Here is a 16692-nt window from a genome sequence, read left to right on the forward strand (position 1 = left end):
GGTGTGGTCTTTATGAGACACGTGGCAAGTATACGTGTCATCACACAACCAATGAAATGATGGCAATCCATTTCTTACCCTAGACTACAATCCTATTTACTCCAAGGGAGGGCGAGGGTGGAAGGGCCTACTGTGACTTTCTGTAAAAGGAGAGGTACAGAGGGTTAGGGTCTATTTGTGTATCCACGAGGCTGTGATACAACTGGCCTACAAACAGTATAATGCAGTAAAAACATTGTATGCCCAGTGTGGGCAAGATACACAAAACATTTCAACAGAAGGTGAAACAAAACTTTAACTTTCACAACATTACAGGCACTCATACTCTTACTGTCTGAATTCAACACTTCCAGCCGTTGTCTCTAAAGGCGTCCTCTCCGTCTCCCCATCGTTGGAGAATGGTGAAAAACCAGAGGGTTTAAATACTATGGTCAAGTGGTTAATTAATTGCCAAGTACGCGCTAATTGGAAGCGCGTGGAGTACATCCTGTGTCCTGTTCGGGCCAGGTCTGGACGCCTGGTGTGGGGCATGTCTAATTCCACTCGCTCACATTGGGTAAAAAAGGAATTATTTCCGCCCAGTAGCTAGTGAACACAAGGTGCGCACGCGCTACTAAGTGTAAAGCAGACTTGGACGTATCGTCGCCACCACGGGGTTTTGAAAAAGTGGCTGCACATGCGCGAGGGTAGATGTTCCTGCTTCGCGCTTGCGCGCTTGTCTCTAAGAGTTAACATCACACACTAGGAGCATAACTCATCGATGTGGGATATGCGCTGTAGTCAATATCCAGGCTGTGCCCACGCGCATCGCTCTCTCTATGGTTAAAGTCACATTAGTAAATGTGAATGCATCACTATTATGTCTCACTGACTGTGCCGAGCATGGTGTGCCTGTATGTCCACCAATTAGAAGAGGACTATATTTTCAATTCCGCCAATCCTTTTACAACTCAGATGAGAACATGGAAGCGGTATATAGATGATGTCCTGATCATCGGGAAGGGCACAACAGATGAAGCCATACAGTTTGTGGAGTGGGTCAACAGTATAGACCCCAACTTAAGATTTACTCACACCTTTGAAAAAAAACATGCAGTTTTTCTGGATCTGGACATAACCTTGACGACGGAAGGAATATCCACCAAAGTACACTTTAAACCAACAGACAGAAAGAGTCTTCTCCTCTATGCGATCTACCACTACGTGAAAATCTGTCAGTCGGACAATTTCTCAGAGTACGGAGGAACTGCTCGGAGGTGGACACTTTTCAGGCACAGGCAGAACAACTAGAAAGCAAGCTCCTGGAAAGATACTACCCGAGTCGAATGATCAAACGAGCGAAGAAGAGGGCGAAGAACAATAATCATCTATAAGCCCTTCTGGAGACCATACCAAAGGAACAAACGGACCGTTTGGTATGCGTAACTACGTACACTCCCATTTCAAATAGAGTGCAGAACATTATTAAGAAGAAGTAGGCAACCTTGAACAGCGGAAATCGGAAGTGGAAACCCCCACTCTTCACGTTCAAACGGAGTAGAAACTTGAGGGATGACCTGGTACACTCGAAGATCCTCAACAATGACAATGACAACCAGATGACCCTATGGAGCCAACCGCAACCAACAGGCCACTATCCGTGCGGCAACTGTGTGTGCTGCCGCCTGACTACCACTACTAAGGAAGTTGACATTGGCACGGACAACCCCTGGAGACTAAAAGACTTCAGTAAATGCAATACGGAAAATGTAGTCTATATACTGACCTGTCCATGCAATTTGAAGTACGTCGGAAAGGCGACAAGAAAGGTGAAAACAAGGATCAGCGAACACCGTAGCACCATCCAGTGCAGGAAAACAAATACAAAACTGACGAAACACTTCACAGAAAAAAGCCATAGTAATTCCTATCTACAGTGGGTCATTCTAGAGGTCATGAAAAAACTAAAAACCGACATTGGCAGACAACTACACATCCGGGAACATGATGAAATACCATGGTTACAGATGGCAAGGTGACCAGGCCTCACCCAATGTACATACCCATCAGTGACTCATGCAGTTGTATACCAGTACAGTAGGGGCTCTGGGACCATGACAGAAAAAGGCCACACGTGGGCACTCCATTCAAATATAGGTTAAGGTATTACCACGGGGTAGATAACAACTACCATTATATTATCTAAACACTCGGGATGGTGCTCACCATATTAGTATTGGGCTAGAAATGTTGTACTGTGGTAACCTCGCAGATCAAGGACACTGGCTCAAGCACGGGACATGCAACTTAAACTATAGAGCAGTACACCCAGGCCCCCTCCTTTAACCACAAAACTGTCAAGGAAGTGACCGATGGATGGATATACTCCACGATTATACACCAACACAACGCTAGAGCAGTAATCCATCACACTCATGCACAGTCAGTGAGACATAATAGTGATGCATTCACATTTACTAATGTGACTTTAATCATAGAGAGAGCGACACACGTGCGAACAGCCTGGATATTGACTGCAGCGCATAGCCCGCATCGATGAGTTATGCTCCTAGTGTGTGATGCTAACTCTTAGAGAGTAGCCACTTTTTCAAAACCCTGTGGTCACGACGATCCGTCCAAGTGTGCTTTACACTTAGTAGCGCGTGCGCACCTTGGGTTCACTAGGTACTGGGCGGAAATAACTCCTTTTTCACCCAATGTGAGCGAGTGGATTAGGCACGCCCACACAGGTGTCCAGACCCGGCCCGAACGGGACACAGGATGTACCCCACATGCTTCCTATTAGCGCGTACTTGGCAATTAATTAATCACTTGACCATAGTATTTAAACCCTCCGGTTTTTCATCATTCTCCAGCGACTGGGAGACCGATAGGACGCCTTTAGAGACAATGGCTGGAAGTGCTGAATTCAAACAGTAAGAGTATGAGTGTCTGTATGGTTGTGAAAGTGAAAGTTTTGTTTCCCCTTCTGTTGAAAGGTTGTGTGTATCTTGCCCACACTGGGCATACAACTTTTTTACTGCATTATACTGTTTGTTGGCCAGTTGTATCACAGCCTTGTGGATACACAAATAGACCCTAACCCTCTGTACCTCTCCTTTTACAGAAAGTCACAGTAGGCCCTTCCACCCTCGCCCTCCCATGGAGTAAATAGGATAGTATTCTAGGGTAAGAAATGGATTGCCATCATTTCATTGGTTGTGTGATTAAACGTATACTTGCCACGTGCCTCATAAAGACCACACCACGCACGCAATAGGTGTAACTTGGCTTGGATGACAAAGTTTGCCACTTGTAAATATACTTACATGTTTGGTTTGTATGTCCTTTTTTTGTTTCCTTTTTTCCTACAGAATCACTTACATTGGTACTACACCAAACGGGTAGCTTGACTCCACTAGCCCCCGGCCCTTGAGGGACAGGTCTTTCTTGCACTAGATGCAAAAGGCAGTGCCCATAGTTAGAAACCTTTTGGTCCTGACGAATGCTACGTACCCTTCGGGGACACGAATGCAGGGACATGTTGATCACACTTAACACAGTGAAGGGAGAATAGCGTCCTAGATCACCGTTCGCCTATTTTAATACCATACCTTTGCACATTGAATAAACACAGTCTAGTCACAAATGTAATGGTTTTTAGATCACCTTTCACTTTCACACGGCCACCACTTAGCTTTAGAAGTGCATCCCTGTCTGCAGGTGTATGCCCGCCCTCTATCAAACGAAGTTTTTAGAGGGCGAGGACAGCCGATGATGAAGCATAACACCGGGCGGTGTGAGAGGCCAGTCCGAAACTTTTTATGAGATGCCCCCACTGATGCTGCACCTCAATATGACTCTGTCGGAAACTGTAGGAACCCACACTAGGGACAGCCCATTTTTGTGTATACATATTAGATTGGAGGCTGGCTAGTCTCTAGGCCCCGTGCCTCTATTTCCCATCCACAGCAAGGTCTGAGGTTAGTGTGTGTCGATTACATGATTTGCCCAGAATCACAGGATGCTGAGCCAACTTCAGCCTCCTCTTCAAGGAAGACTTTAAACTCAACAGCCCCTATTCCAACAAAATGGTGTTCAGGAGTGCATCGCTTTTGTCCTGAATAAAAATGTTAATTCTCTGGTTGTTCATTAAAACTCTGTGGTGACGCTGAAGTTAATTCCTAGAGAGTTAACTTACAGCCTGCTGCTTGTGTTGGAAGGGCATGTATCTCTCTGTATTTCAGAATGTGTTACTGAAGTGGATGAGGAAAATATTTGAGAACTCAAGGAAAGGTTTCTCATTTTAGTTTTCTGGAGCACACGCCATAATTTCAATGACAAAAAGAATCCCCTCGTTTTGTTAATTTCTAAAAGAAATGCTTTACATTTGACAGCTTTGAATCCATCAAGATGGCTTCATGTGTGCCACACTTTTGTCATAATGCAGAATGTTAGAACTCTAGTTGTTCAGTAAAACACTGTGTAACATTGCTGTAAAACACTGTGGCATCAACAGACAGGCTGCTGCTGGAAGTACATTTTACTAAGAATATCAGACTTTATTTTCACATAGCAGACCAGGATATTGAGAATTTCGAAAATGTTTTCTGATTGTAACTACCATAATCTATTTAATGAAATCTCAGAAAACTGTTTTCTCTCAGACATGGTTCATCAAATCCCAGGATTTGATGAACAGCATTTTTGCTTTGCGCTCTCCATTTCTGAGCCTAGAAAGGCCCATCAACCCCGCCCCTAGGGCAAAGCAATTTCATATAGGGTGGGGGCGCGTGGCCCCCCTCCCAGAGCCTACTTAGGCCCTGGGGATCTCGAACCCCCAGGGCCGACGTAAAATAAATGGGAGGGGGCAGAGAGGCTTCCCTCCTTGAGCCTTATAACGCCCCTAGGGACCCCATCCCCAAGTGCCCTAGGTTAAAACAGAAGAGAGGGGATCCCCCTCCATGAGCCTTTATTGGCCCCTGGAACTGTCTCACTTACTGTGTCCCAGAGAGCCCACCCCAGGACATAGTAGATTCCCTGCCCACACCAGCATGAGCAGGGAAATGTGTGTTTGCTCTCATCCGCTGGGAGCATTTTTAAATCTCCCACCAAATGGGACTAAAAACTAAGTAGATTCCCAGTGGGTGGGAGATTTAAAAATGCTCCCACTATCTGGGAGCAGACTGGTGTTCTATTTCCCTGCCTGCACTGATGTGAGAAGGGAAACAGAACACATTTTGTTCCCGCCCAGCGAGAGCAGCTTAAATGTAGCTCATTCCTACCACTGGGAGCAATGACGGCTTCCGCACCCAACCATAACTGATGCAGGACCCAGGGGATGGGGTCCCCAGCTCCATAATAGTCTTGGGAAGGGGGATGACGCATGAACACCCTCCCATTTTAAAACAGTTATGGTCCCGGGGGATAAGTCCCAAGGACCTATAAAGCCTTGGGGAGGGGGGTCGAGTGGCCCCCATCCCTTTTATTTGCATGTGAGCCCCAGGGGTTGGGGTCCCTGGGGCCTAATTAGGATCAAGGAAGGGGGTAGCTAACCCCCTACCCATTTTTATTGGCTAGGGCCCCAGGAGATAGGGTGCCCAGGGCATGATTATGATTGGCAAGAGGGGCTGCACACTCCCCTCCCCTTAGAATTTGGCCTTGGGGATAGGGTCCAGGACCTTTTCAGGCTCTGGAGTAGGGTTGCACAGGCCACCTCCCCTTTTTGTTGAATTTGGCCCCAGGGGGTGGGGTCCCCAGGGCCTGTTGAGGCCCAAGCACTGGTGCTCTCCAGAATTGATTCTGGGATTGCAGCCCTGAATGGGACAGCAAAATCCCACCTCGCCCCCAAAAAACAACCTTGAATGCAGCAGCTAGAATGGTCACCGGAACTAAGAAATTTAATCACATCTCCCCTGCACTCAAAGAACTCAAATGGCTCCCAATTGAGTTGAGAGCCAGCTTCAAAACAGCCTGCATCACCCACAAAGCCCTGCACACAGGCAAACCGGAATACCGGGCTCCCAAACTCAAAAGGGCCGGCCAGTCCAGAAACCTCAGGAGCTCCAACACTCTGCTACTCATCCCGCTGAAATCTCGCAAGCAAAAAAACACCCCCAAAATCTGGAACTCCAGCCCCCCCACATCAGAACGATCCCCTCATTTCCTAAATTCAATAATCTGCTCAAAATCCTCTTCCTCTACCACTCTCGAACGAACCGATAGGAGCCAAGGATGCACCCTAGCCTGCACTCTTTCTAACTTTAATTTTTGACCAGTGACACTGACTCGGATCAAGAAAACTTTCAGTACACTCGTCCTGTGTGAACAAAGAAACTTTTTGGTGGCCAGTCTTGTTTGAACTGCACCCTCCATGCCCGTCCGCACGACTGCACCTTTGTTCGCTCTATACCCGGCTCGATCCCCATGTTTGACTATACTCTGTACTGCCTATTTGCACATAATTTACTTAATGTAAAGCGCTCTGATACCCTCGGGTCCAGCTAGTGCTATATAAAACTCCTAAAATAAATAAAATATAATAAGTTTAAGGAGAGGGGCTATATGAACCCTCCCCTTAATCTATATGTTTTGGCCCAGGGAGTGAGGTCCTAAGAGCACAAAGGCAAACCCTACACCGCGTTGTCAAAGGATGTCCATGGCATGGAGTTTGCTGCCTTTGGAGGGATTGGACATAGGACCTGGCAATAGACCAAGGCCTGAACTTAATCCCAACCGCGCGCAACTAAAGGCTGTGAGCAGCATGGGATTGGCTGCATTCAGGGGTTGCCCTTAGGCCTGGCATGCAGCCAACCCTCCGCCACACATGGTTTAAGGTATGATTTATGTAATGTAATAAAATATGACATTCTCTTTTAAAAAAGAACTGGAAATGCACTGAATAAAGCAAAGGTTAAAGTAACGTTATAGTCAGGGCCACTGGAATTAGGTGGCAGAGGAGACCAAAATTATGTGGCAGAGTTCAGTAAATTATTTGGTGAGACTAGCTAAATTATGCGGTGTAATGCGACACATTTTATGATAGTTTTCTTCTTTATTTTGTCACTTTTGCACTTGTTAACACTGTCTGGGCATTGGTTGCACCTTATTAGCACCAGTTTAACACCAATATATAGTAATTAGCACCAGAAAAGTGACCAGTTGAACATGTTCTATTACATAATTGATAACATCACTGCAACATTTGCAATTAAATTATTGATGAGAAAACTGTGCATGGCGGGGCGTGAGTAATAGTTACCTTAGGACATGAGTTATAGTTACTTGAGATAACTCTAACTGGTGAATTTTTGTGGTTTGGAGAGTTTAAAATGTTACGGTGTTACTACTGAACGTTTCACCTAACTATAATGATACTTTAATCTTTGTTTTTTTCAGTGAATATATATATATATTTTTTTTTTGTTTTAATGTAAATGAAGGCCACAACCGATCTTGCACCTCTTTGATGGGTTGATGGTTTACATTTAAAGTGACTGCAGCTGTCTTCGGAGTATGGACCAGTGAGTGTTGGAGCAGTGACCTCAGACTTTGCATGCTACGTAACATCAAGCTATATTCTTGAAGCAGTGTCAAGTAAATTGTGACTTTGATGACCATTTGCAAAAAGGGTATGCTGTAGAAAAAGTCTCAAATGTTGTTACGTGTAGGTATGGGGTTAAAACGCATGCAAAAGGCAGACACAACTGTCCAGTTTTTCCCAAAAAATCAGGACAGTCTGAGGCAAGTTGAGACAGGTGGTAACCTCTCTCAGGACGTCAAACCTCTTTGATTAAGAGGAAGAATGCTACAGTGCTTGCGCGAAAAAACAATAAAGTGAGGAGGGGTGTGTTAAGGGAGGCAGCTAAGGCAGCTAAGTGAGGTCTTCTGGATTCCAGTTAACTCTTCCTGTCTGTCTGCATCCAAACCCTAGGGGCTGTATTACAGAGAGTGACCCGGGGGCGCAATGGGCATTCGCGCCAACTTTGTGTGCCCCCAGGGTACTTTGGTATTACAGAAGGAGCCACAGACTCCTTCTGTCTTACCAATAGCACTGGTGCACATAAAGCGCCAGCGCTATCTGCAGGGGGCATGCCCCCCTGCAAATGAGGTGATCCCTTTGCCTCTGCACCCATGCCATATTACAGACGCGGGCGCACAGGAAGTGTACTGACAGTGCATCACCTAAAAGATGGCCCATTGCCAGGGCGCCCCCTGAGAACAGCCCTCTGCAGAGGGTAAAGGGGATCCGATGGACCCTCCCAGACATCCCCTCTGAAAGGACAGGCAGGTGCCACCTGCACAGTGAACACATGAGGGGTTTCAAAGCAGCCACTCTGTTTGTCACAGGAATGTACTGCCCTAGGGGCAGCTTTGAGTTTGTGGCTGCCCTGGGGGCAGTGCATTCCATATAATAGGACGCACTTTCCCTGTTTGCGTCTGGCACACCTGTTTTAAGGTACGACGGGCACAAACAGGGCAGGTGCACCCTTTGTATAATAGGGCCACTGGTTGGCAGCGGAAAACTTGCTTAAAGTTCATGCTCTAAATATGGGCTGTATGCCATCACTTGATGGCCCTGCTATAGGGTTTTTAAGGACTGCCCCGGTGTCCTGAGTCTTTCTGGCTAAACAAAGACATGCCCCGTTTTGTGGGAGCGCGTGGAATGAGCGTGCACATTAATCACAGACGTGTGCAGGCTCACGTTTCACCCGGCCCTCTTATCACACCAGGACACAACTTGACTTTTACAGTCACCTGCTGTGCCGCCTCGCCTCATTCACGCAACACAGGCGGATTTAATGAGGGGTGAATGACGTCTACAGAGCCCTGGAACCACGGTCGGGCTTATGAACAATGTGACCCTGGAGTTCTTGACACCAATAGGGCTGGGGAGAAGTTTATCTTTCATTATAGATATATGGTGTAAACATGATTTAGTCGTGTTTCTGTGTCTCCCCCTCACGGTTTTGGATTCTGAATTTCCGGTCACCCTACCTTGCTAGCAAGTCTATACTCGAGAGGTACCTTTTTGCCGCGAGAGACGTCTTATTTGCCTGATTAGTGTGCCCTCTGGGTACCTAATTAAAAAAGCACCCATTTGTGCGTGCCAATGGACTGAGACATCTCACTGATGCGTTGTTCTAATATCCAGCATTTAGCACTGCGGGCGCTGGCAAGGATGTTCCCCCAGCCATCACACATGCAACCGACATAAAAAGACTACCTAAACACACCCAAAAAAATGTTCACATCCAAACCCCGCACAAAGATGACAGCACTCGTACAGGCCTTGAATGACCCACACCAATGCCAACAACATTCATTCACATAGACACACAACTGTCACACAACACACACGCTGATACAGCCACACGTATAGTCACAAAAACAGACACAAACTGACATGGACACACTCTGACATATGTAGACACAATTTCAGTTCCACTCCACAGACACACAAACTGATGCAGACATAAACACACACGCCCTCATAAAGAGTAAATACGCAGGCACTCACACAGACACAGACATGCACTCGCGCTGCAACAGACAAAACACACACAATGACACTAAGATCAATTCACCCACAAGCATACAAACACACAACTCAGACTTACACACTTTCACAGCCACATAGGCATTTACAGGGACACACACGTGCAGACATACACGAAAACACACAAACGCACGCACTTAGGCAAACATAGACGCACAGAGACCACAACGTCCCCTGTGGCCCCGGAGGGCAGCGGCGGCGCTGCAGGCTGCCCTGATGCAGTAGCAGGAGGCTCTCTCGGAGCCCGACGGATTTCGAGGAATGAGTTCCAGATTTCAGGAGGGGCGGTGCGGTGGGAGGGCCCGGGGAGGCCAGTGTGCCAATCCCAGACCTACCCACAGCCTCCCAGGCCCCGGCTTCTCAGCAAGGAGGCGCTTTTTCAGGCAGCCTCGCTCTCCTCTGGCGAGCAGACGCGACGTCCTTCACCATGAACTTTCGAAACCTCTTTCCTTTCCGCTGTGCAGAATTGGACCCCTCTCTTCACGCGTTCAGCTTCCTAGCGCGCGTGGGGTTTGCTCATTCCACAAGACTCTTTTCCTGGAGAAGTCTGGTGGCATTCCCACATCCAGAAATGGAAATGTGTACACGTGTATGCTTTTCCCGGCCAGCCCTACCAAGTACCACGCATCAGGGATTGGACTAACGCATTTTAGTGTGGTGTCCACATCACCGCACTAAAATGCGCTAGTTACGCATTTATAGTGCTGCACTTATTCCCTCGAGGCACACACACCGAGGAGCTGTATTAGCAGCAAGAGCACTGCTGACAGGTGACTAAGATTAAGCAGCCTGTGGTGGGAGTGCTGCCGGGCGCTGACCAGGGGCGGGGGAGGGGGCAGGGTGGGAGTAGTAAAGTCCAAGATACGACCGCACAGAGGTAAGTACACAAACAAATAAATAAAATGAATTTCGCTGCGTACGCTGCATCACATTTGACGCTGCAGCGCTGCATTGTATTTGGCATTGCAGCGCACACAACTAAATTAGTTTTATGTATTTGTTTGTGTACTTACCTCTGTGCGGCAGTATTCCGGAGTTTACTACCCCCACCCTGCCTCTCCCCCACCCCACGTCAGCGCCCGGCAGCACTCCCACCGCGGGCCGCTACTGTGACTAAGTGCACACAGTGCTGCCTGAGTCTGCTAGAGTCGAAATACACCTTGAATTATTCACAAACCAATATTAAACAATGTATAAAGGTCACAGAATACTAGCAGCCTCATTTACAAGTTGTGTATAAAGGTCACAGAATACTAGCAGCCTCATTTACAAGTTGTTGATGCCGGGCATTGCTGCATGTCACTTTGCTGCACTGCGTCAAAAGAAAATCACAGAAATGTGCCGTATCTATGAGGTATGGCACGTTCCTGTCCTCTTTCACTGGCACACAAATGTCTGCCTTGCGCCAACTCAGGCACCCTTGAACCATGGTGAAAGGGTTTCCACGTTGTAGGAATGTTTTTTATGTGCAGGAAGGGACACCTTCCTGCACAAAAACAACACATGGAAGTGTTTTCCTCTTTCTATGTGTGCTGCAAAATGCAGCACACATAGAAAGAGGACATAACTGGGAGAAATAACCTTGTTACGCCATTCCTGGGGAAGCGCACGTCTTTTACTCCTTCCCAGATTTACGCTATGTTGTAAATATGGGAATGTGCCAAAATCCATGGACATTGCTTGGGAACACCCACCACAACGCCCATGCCACGCCTCCCTGACGCAGTGTGAGGCAACGTAGCGACTTGCGCTGCGTTACCTTAAACCATAACTACGCGGCCATGTAAAGCCACGTATTGTCCTTATGTGGCCTCGTGAATATGGGTCTGCACTCTGCACCACCGGACCGTCAAATAAGTGCCTCTCTGGCAGCACACAGGGCATGTAAATAAGCCCTGAAGTGCATTTACATTCGGCTCTTCCGCGGCTGGGCTGTATCAATACCAGCGTACCATGTGGTCTGTCTACACACACTTCCTATCTGGACAAGAATTACCAAGCAGTGCGTCAGAGGTTGGTTTTTAAAGATGAGTAGAGGGCTTATCATTCACCAAGTTGAGCCTGTTTGTCGGCAAGGAAGACCAAAAGCCAATTGAATAAGAGGGTTCCATTTCTTTCCTGAATATCCTCCCCTCTCTCAGTTTCTCTCACCAATGCCCCCTTTTCTTCTCCAGCCCCATCACACTTCCCCTGATCTCTAGCCTAATGTGTCCTCCCTGACCCCTTGTTCCCCTCAGTTGGACACAGTAGAGCAGTGGGCAGTAGCCCTTGCTCTCCCTCACAGAACTTTATAACACACTCCAGGCAGCAAAAAAGACAAAACAATGAAGGTGTGTCAGCAAAATAAATGCACAGATATAATGGAGTCTATTTTATTTTTTTAATTTACTTCTTGTGTTTTTATAAGGGAGTGCAGAAGGGTTTTATACAGCCATAGGTACAAATGTGTTTTGCAATGTACATCCAGTCTTCATAGCTATGCAATCACAGACATGCAGTACATATATCATATCAGACATAGCAACTGCCCCTCTCCTCCACCTAGATCGCAAATTATAGTGACGAGGATGCTTTAAGAAACTACGCATTATTGTGTATATTATCATGTACGTTTCATCACTTTAATGTCAGGCATACATAAAAACAAGGATATAGATTCCATTTTATGTCTTCATTTAACACTCTGAGCAGCCAAACAAACCGAGCTCCCTTGAAACTTCTAATGAACACAGAAGCCTGATGCCCACGCGCACCTGGACTCACACTAACCTGTCTGCACGTCTCAAAGTAGGCACCTCATCAGCAGCAGGAAGCGCTGCCTCCTGCCTGGCAGAGCGCCGAGATGCCCCTTCAGGGTCGAGTCGGTGCGCTATACCAAAAGCCAACTAACATAACATGACAAGCACTCTAATCTAACCTGTTCTGTCACACAACACAATAACCACCAAACTCCTTAAGCTGAAAATGGCCCCCTTGTGCCTAGTTTTTTTTTGCATACAATGCTATGTGATTACCGGAATCCAAGCCGCCTCTCACCCACCCACAACCTCACCTCAGAAGCAGTAGCGCCAACTATGAATAGGAGTCACCAAGACTTGGGAGCGTGCAGGCAAGAGAGAGAGGCAAAGAAGGATACAAGTTGTGAGAGGGGGCAAAAGAAAGAATGAGAGATGAGGAGGGACTAGGAGTAACCAAAGAGAGAAAAAGGTGTTGTTGGGAGAGAGGTGAGAAGAGACTGCGTGGTCTAAGAAGAGTTGTAGTGGATTAGATAGCTGCAGAAAGAGTTAGAAGGAAGAAAGTAGAGAAAATTGGATTGATGGGAAAGAAGAGACGAAATGAGTGGGGAAAACTGAATGAGGGGAAGAGGTTGACAGATGCAGGGAGAGAGGGGGAGGGGGTAGAGTAAGGAGGGGCTTGAGAGCAGGAAAGAGTGAGGTGAGAGAAAATCCAAAAAGGATTACAAGGGTGAGAGGGAGAGAGGGAGAGAAGAAGGAAAAAGAAGTAAGGAAAAGAGCTAGCGAAACAGAAAGATGAAGGTGGAACGAAGGCAGAGGTGAAAGATACAAGGAGAGTGCTGAAACGAGGGAGAAGATGGAGGATAAAGAAAGGATAGAAAGTTAAAAAGGTTGAGGAGAAATGCGATTGAGACAGTAGGAGGGGGAGATGAAAGCAGGATACCGAAGGGGTGGATGGAAGCAAAAGCAGAGAGCAGGGAAGAGACATTGAGGTAGAGAAGTGTGAAAGCAAAGCAAAGGATGGAGAGGGGAGGCAAGGGAAAGAGTACTATGAGTGTCCTGGTCTGTAAAAAGGAAAGAGAGGATAGCGCCTCAAACAGACTCATTTGGCTTCCTTGTGCTCTATCAGTGTGAAGATTTGAGTTAGAGGTAGTAGCCAACGGAGAACACCCCAATTCTTTTTAAGAAGAGACTACATTTGATGGAGATATGACGAGGTTGGAATTCCTAGACCATAATATTAATACCACCTGTGTGCTTTCAATATAACCTGTCAGTTAAGTCACTGGTGGCCCAGGAGCCAACATGTTGGGCCCTGCTGCTCTATGCAGCCTCTGGACTCTCGCCCTATGCTTGAAGCTTCACAGACTAGGATGCAACTGAACCGGCTCTCAGTTTCAGCTATCCACGTTGCTTGTGCTTAGTGGTTTCAGGCTGATGTGGCTTTTAAGGTCCCTTTTAAACCATTGGATATGAGAAAATGTGTAATTCTTCTTTACCATTGTCTCTTGACATGACCGCAACTGTCTGTTTTTTACTCTCACTCAAAGTCTCACACAAAAGGCCTAGAACCGTCACACATACACACAATCTACACATGGAAATGTGGCAAATGAGCAAACTGAAAGCTTGGCAGCTCTGCTCGGCTGCTCTTTCCTAGAAGAGCGGAAGGGCAGCGCGCAGGCGGCGTGGCCTCTCACCACATACAGGACATCCACGTGTGAACGGTGAAGGGTCCCCCCGGCGAATCCATCTGCACTGGCGTGGGAGAGCGGATCCCGAGAGGGCGCCGCGAGGACAATATGGGAGAAAGCAGATCCCATCTTAATGATGAGAGTATACACCGGGCGGTGCATTTCTGAGTGTGAACACGCACTGCGACTTGTGCGGTCGGTGAGTGGTAACAGCACACCTGGAGGTGTGGGAATGTCATGGGAGGGACCGTTCCCTTTAATGCGTGGTATTTTGAAGGGGCTGATGCCCACATAGAGGCAGGGACTTGGATGCGTGGCGTCAGCGCACACTTGGTAAAGGGAGGGGTGCGTTTTGGAGGATATGGGCTCTGGTTGTCTGGAGGCAGGCAGAGTACCCCAGGGCTCGCCGTGTGGTGGCAGTTCATGCATATGTGTGGGGGATGTGGGTTGTCAAGAAATTCCATGTATATGACAACGAGGATTGACAAGACCGTGGGCATGGTAGTAGCCAGGGAGGGGTATGCCTCAGGGTGACAGTACTTGTAGGTGTGTCTTGGGGTAGCAGTGCATGAGTGCATGGAATGGCGGAGCCCCGAGTGGCTACGTACATGGGGGTGAGGTTTATTTATTTATTTATTTATGCGTTTTTATATAGCGCGGACTTTACCCGAAGGTGTCAGAGCGCTTCACAATAGGAACAGTAATGATACATGAGGAAAAAATTACAAGTGAACACATTACAAAAGCAAACGTAAATTACGTGAGGCAAAAGTGACAATTGTGAGCAAACACAATACAAGAGGTAGCAAACGGTGCATTACAGGAGGAAAAAAAGTGACGTGTGCAAGTTACAAAAGCGTACAAAGTACCAGTAGAGGTATAATACTGCAATACATGGGTATATGTGTTGGGTGCGTGCACATGGGGTTAGGTAAGGTTGGTTATAAGACAGGAGGGCGGTAGGTAGACACATGGGACATGCCGGCATTATATAAGGGTTTACCCCGGGGTGGGCGTGCACACGCGGTGGGCAGCGCACTCGAGGTGGTAGTGCACACACGAGTCGTGCTGGGCTGCGTGGCCCGCTGGCAGCGCGCGTGCCACAGGAGAGATGCCACTTACCAGCTGAGCTGATGTCCCGAGCTCCAGCAGGGCTGATGCCAGCACGGCGCAGCAGAGTGACAGCAGAAGCATCCCGCGTCCAGACAGCGCCCAGCACCAACCGGAGCCACCAAGGGGCACAGAGGGCTCCCCTGCTCAGCCGCAGCCCACACTCCGAGCCGGCTCCTCGCCTGGCAGCGCCCGCCGCGGTGCCCTCTGCTTCCTCAGCAGCAGAACGGATCCCGGCTGGCAGATCTCAGCAGGGGTCAAGCATCTACACTAAACTAGCTCCTGTTTATTTTTCTTATTTAAAGTCAAATAAACATTCGTCGATTCCTTTTGTTAGAGGGTTGGGGGGGCTCATGGACTTTTGTGGAAGTTACTTTAGTCGCTACTCGGGGCTGGGGTGGGCGGTAAGAGTCGTCGGTGACTCCTGTTGCTCGGAGGGAGCTGTCTCTGCTCTGCCGGCCGGCCCGCCACCAGGGTCTCTTAAGCGCCCTGGGCCGCGCCCCCCGCCGCCCACGTCACCGGCTCAACCCGCTGCTGAGGAGCTCGGAGGAGGGAGAGAGTAAGGCTGAAGGAGACTGCAGCACTCTGAGGGGCGAAGAAGGGCCATGGGGTTGTGTGTGCGTGGTACTGTTTACTGCTGTGGCAGCAGAGTGCGCGTGTGGTACTGCGTGCACCTCGCTGTGGGGATGGGGTGTTTGTGAGTGTGGGGCTCTGGGACACTGTGCATATGTATTTGTGTGCAGAGGTTGAAGTGTATAAAAATAGGAGAACTGTGTACCCGAGCAAGGGCTGGGCAGACACACCTCACGCCCACCAAAGTCATAGTCCATAGTGCCTATATAGTCAACACTCCCCACCCTTTGCAAAGTTAGCATGCACAACGGAATAAATAAATACACAATACAATTCTTTGTTGGGAAAAGATTGCTGCAGGTTTATTCCATACAAAAGTATGCAACATGGTGGGTTAACTTACCAGCGATCCAAGGGCAGGCAGTGGTGACTGCCCTAAGCTGCCCTGCCTGCCTGAAGAGCCAAATTGCACGGGGGCCAATCCAATCGGTGCTATCAGTTATGAGGGGATTCCCCCCTTGAATAAAGTGAACCACTGGTCCACCATTTTACTCAAGCAATTTTTAGGGCAGAGCGTTGCAAGGCAAGCCCCCGGTTGCCAAGGCTCCCAACCACCCAAAGGACTAGCGGGGCGCCGGCGATTCTTTCTCAAGGGTCCTGCAGTAAAGACTCCTGGGGTAGGGCAAAGGCACCCCTATTGTGCTACTGAAGGGGTACCCATCTGTACCCTTCCACCTCCGGATCGCCCTGTAACTCCGGCTGCAACACAAACTAGAACAATAAATAGTCCTACCTAACTGTGCTACCCAGCCAACACGCTGGGTATGCGGTAGGGAGGGAGACGGCATGTCCGGCAGCAAAGAGGGTGCCCGAAAGACGGGGACAGGTAAAATACCTTCCCCGAACCCTCTGTGCGCCAGAAATAACGCGGCCTGCGCGTCGGGCTGTGGGACTCCACCCCAGGGTCCAAAACTAGAGGGGGTGTTGGTGTGCCTAAGTGGCACTAAGGTGGCCGCCCATTTAGGTGGCTCACTGCCCTAGC

General features: G+C 48.3%; 1 protein-coding gene across 3 annotated transcripts in view; it reads right to left on the reverse strand.

Annotated features, from left to right (window-relative positions):
• LOC144818519 (A disintegrin and metalloproteinase with thrombospondin motifs 3-like) overlaps window positions 1-15531 on the reverse strand; it is a 641954-nt gene extending 626423 nt beyond the window's left edge. For all 3 annotated transcript variants that reach the window (XM_078676013.1, XM_078676012.1, XM_078676014.1), the window contains exon 1: window positions 15090-15531. In XM_078676013.1, coding sequence (XP_078532139.1) covers window positions 15090-15161 — 72 coding nt within the window. In that variant the 5' untranslated portion in view covers window positions 15162-15531. The remainder of the gene's footprint in view (window positions 1-15089) is intronic.
• Between the last annotated feature and the right edge of the window lie 1161 nt (window positions 15532-16692).

The sequence above is a fragment of the Lissotriton helveticus genome, chromosome 2_1 (assembly GCF_964261635.1).
Source record: "Lissotriton helveticus chromosome 2_1, aLisHel1.1, whole genome shotgun sequence".
Taxonomy (NCBI): Eukaryota; Metazoa; Chordata; class Amphibia; order Caudata; family Salamandridae; genus Lissotriton; species Lissotriton helveticus.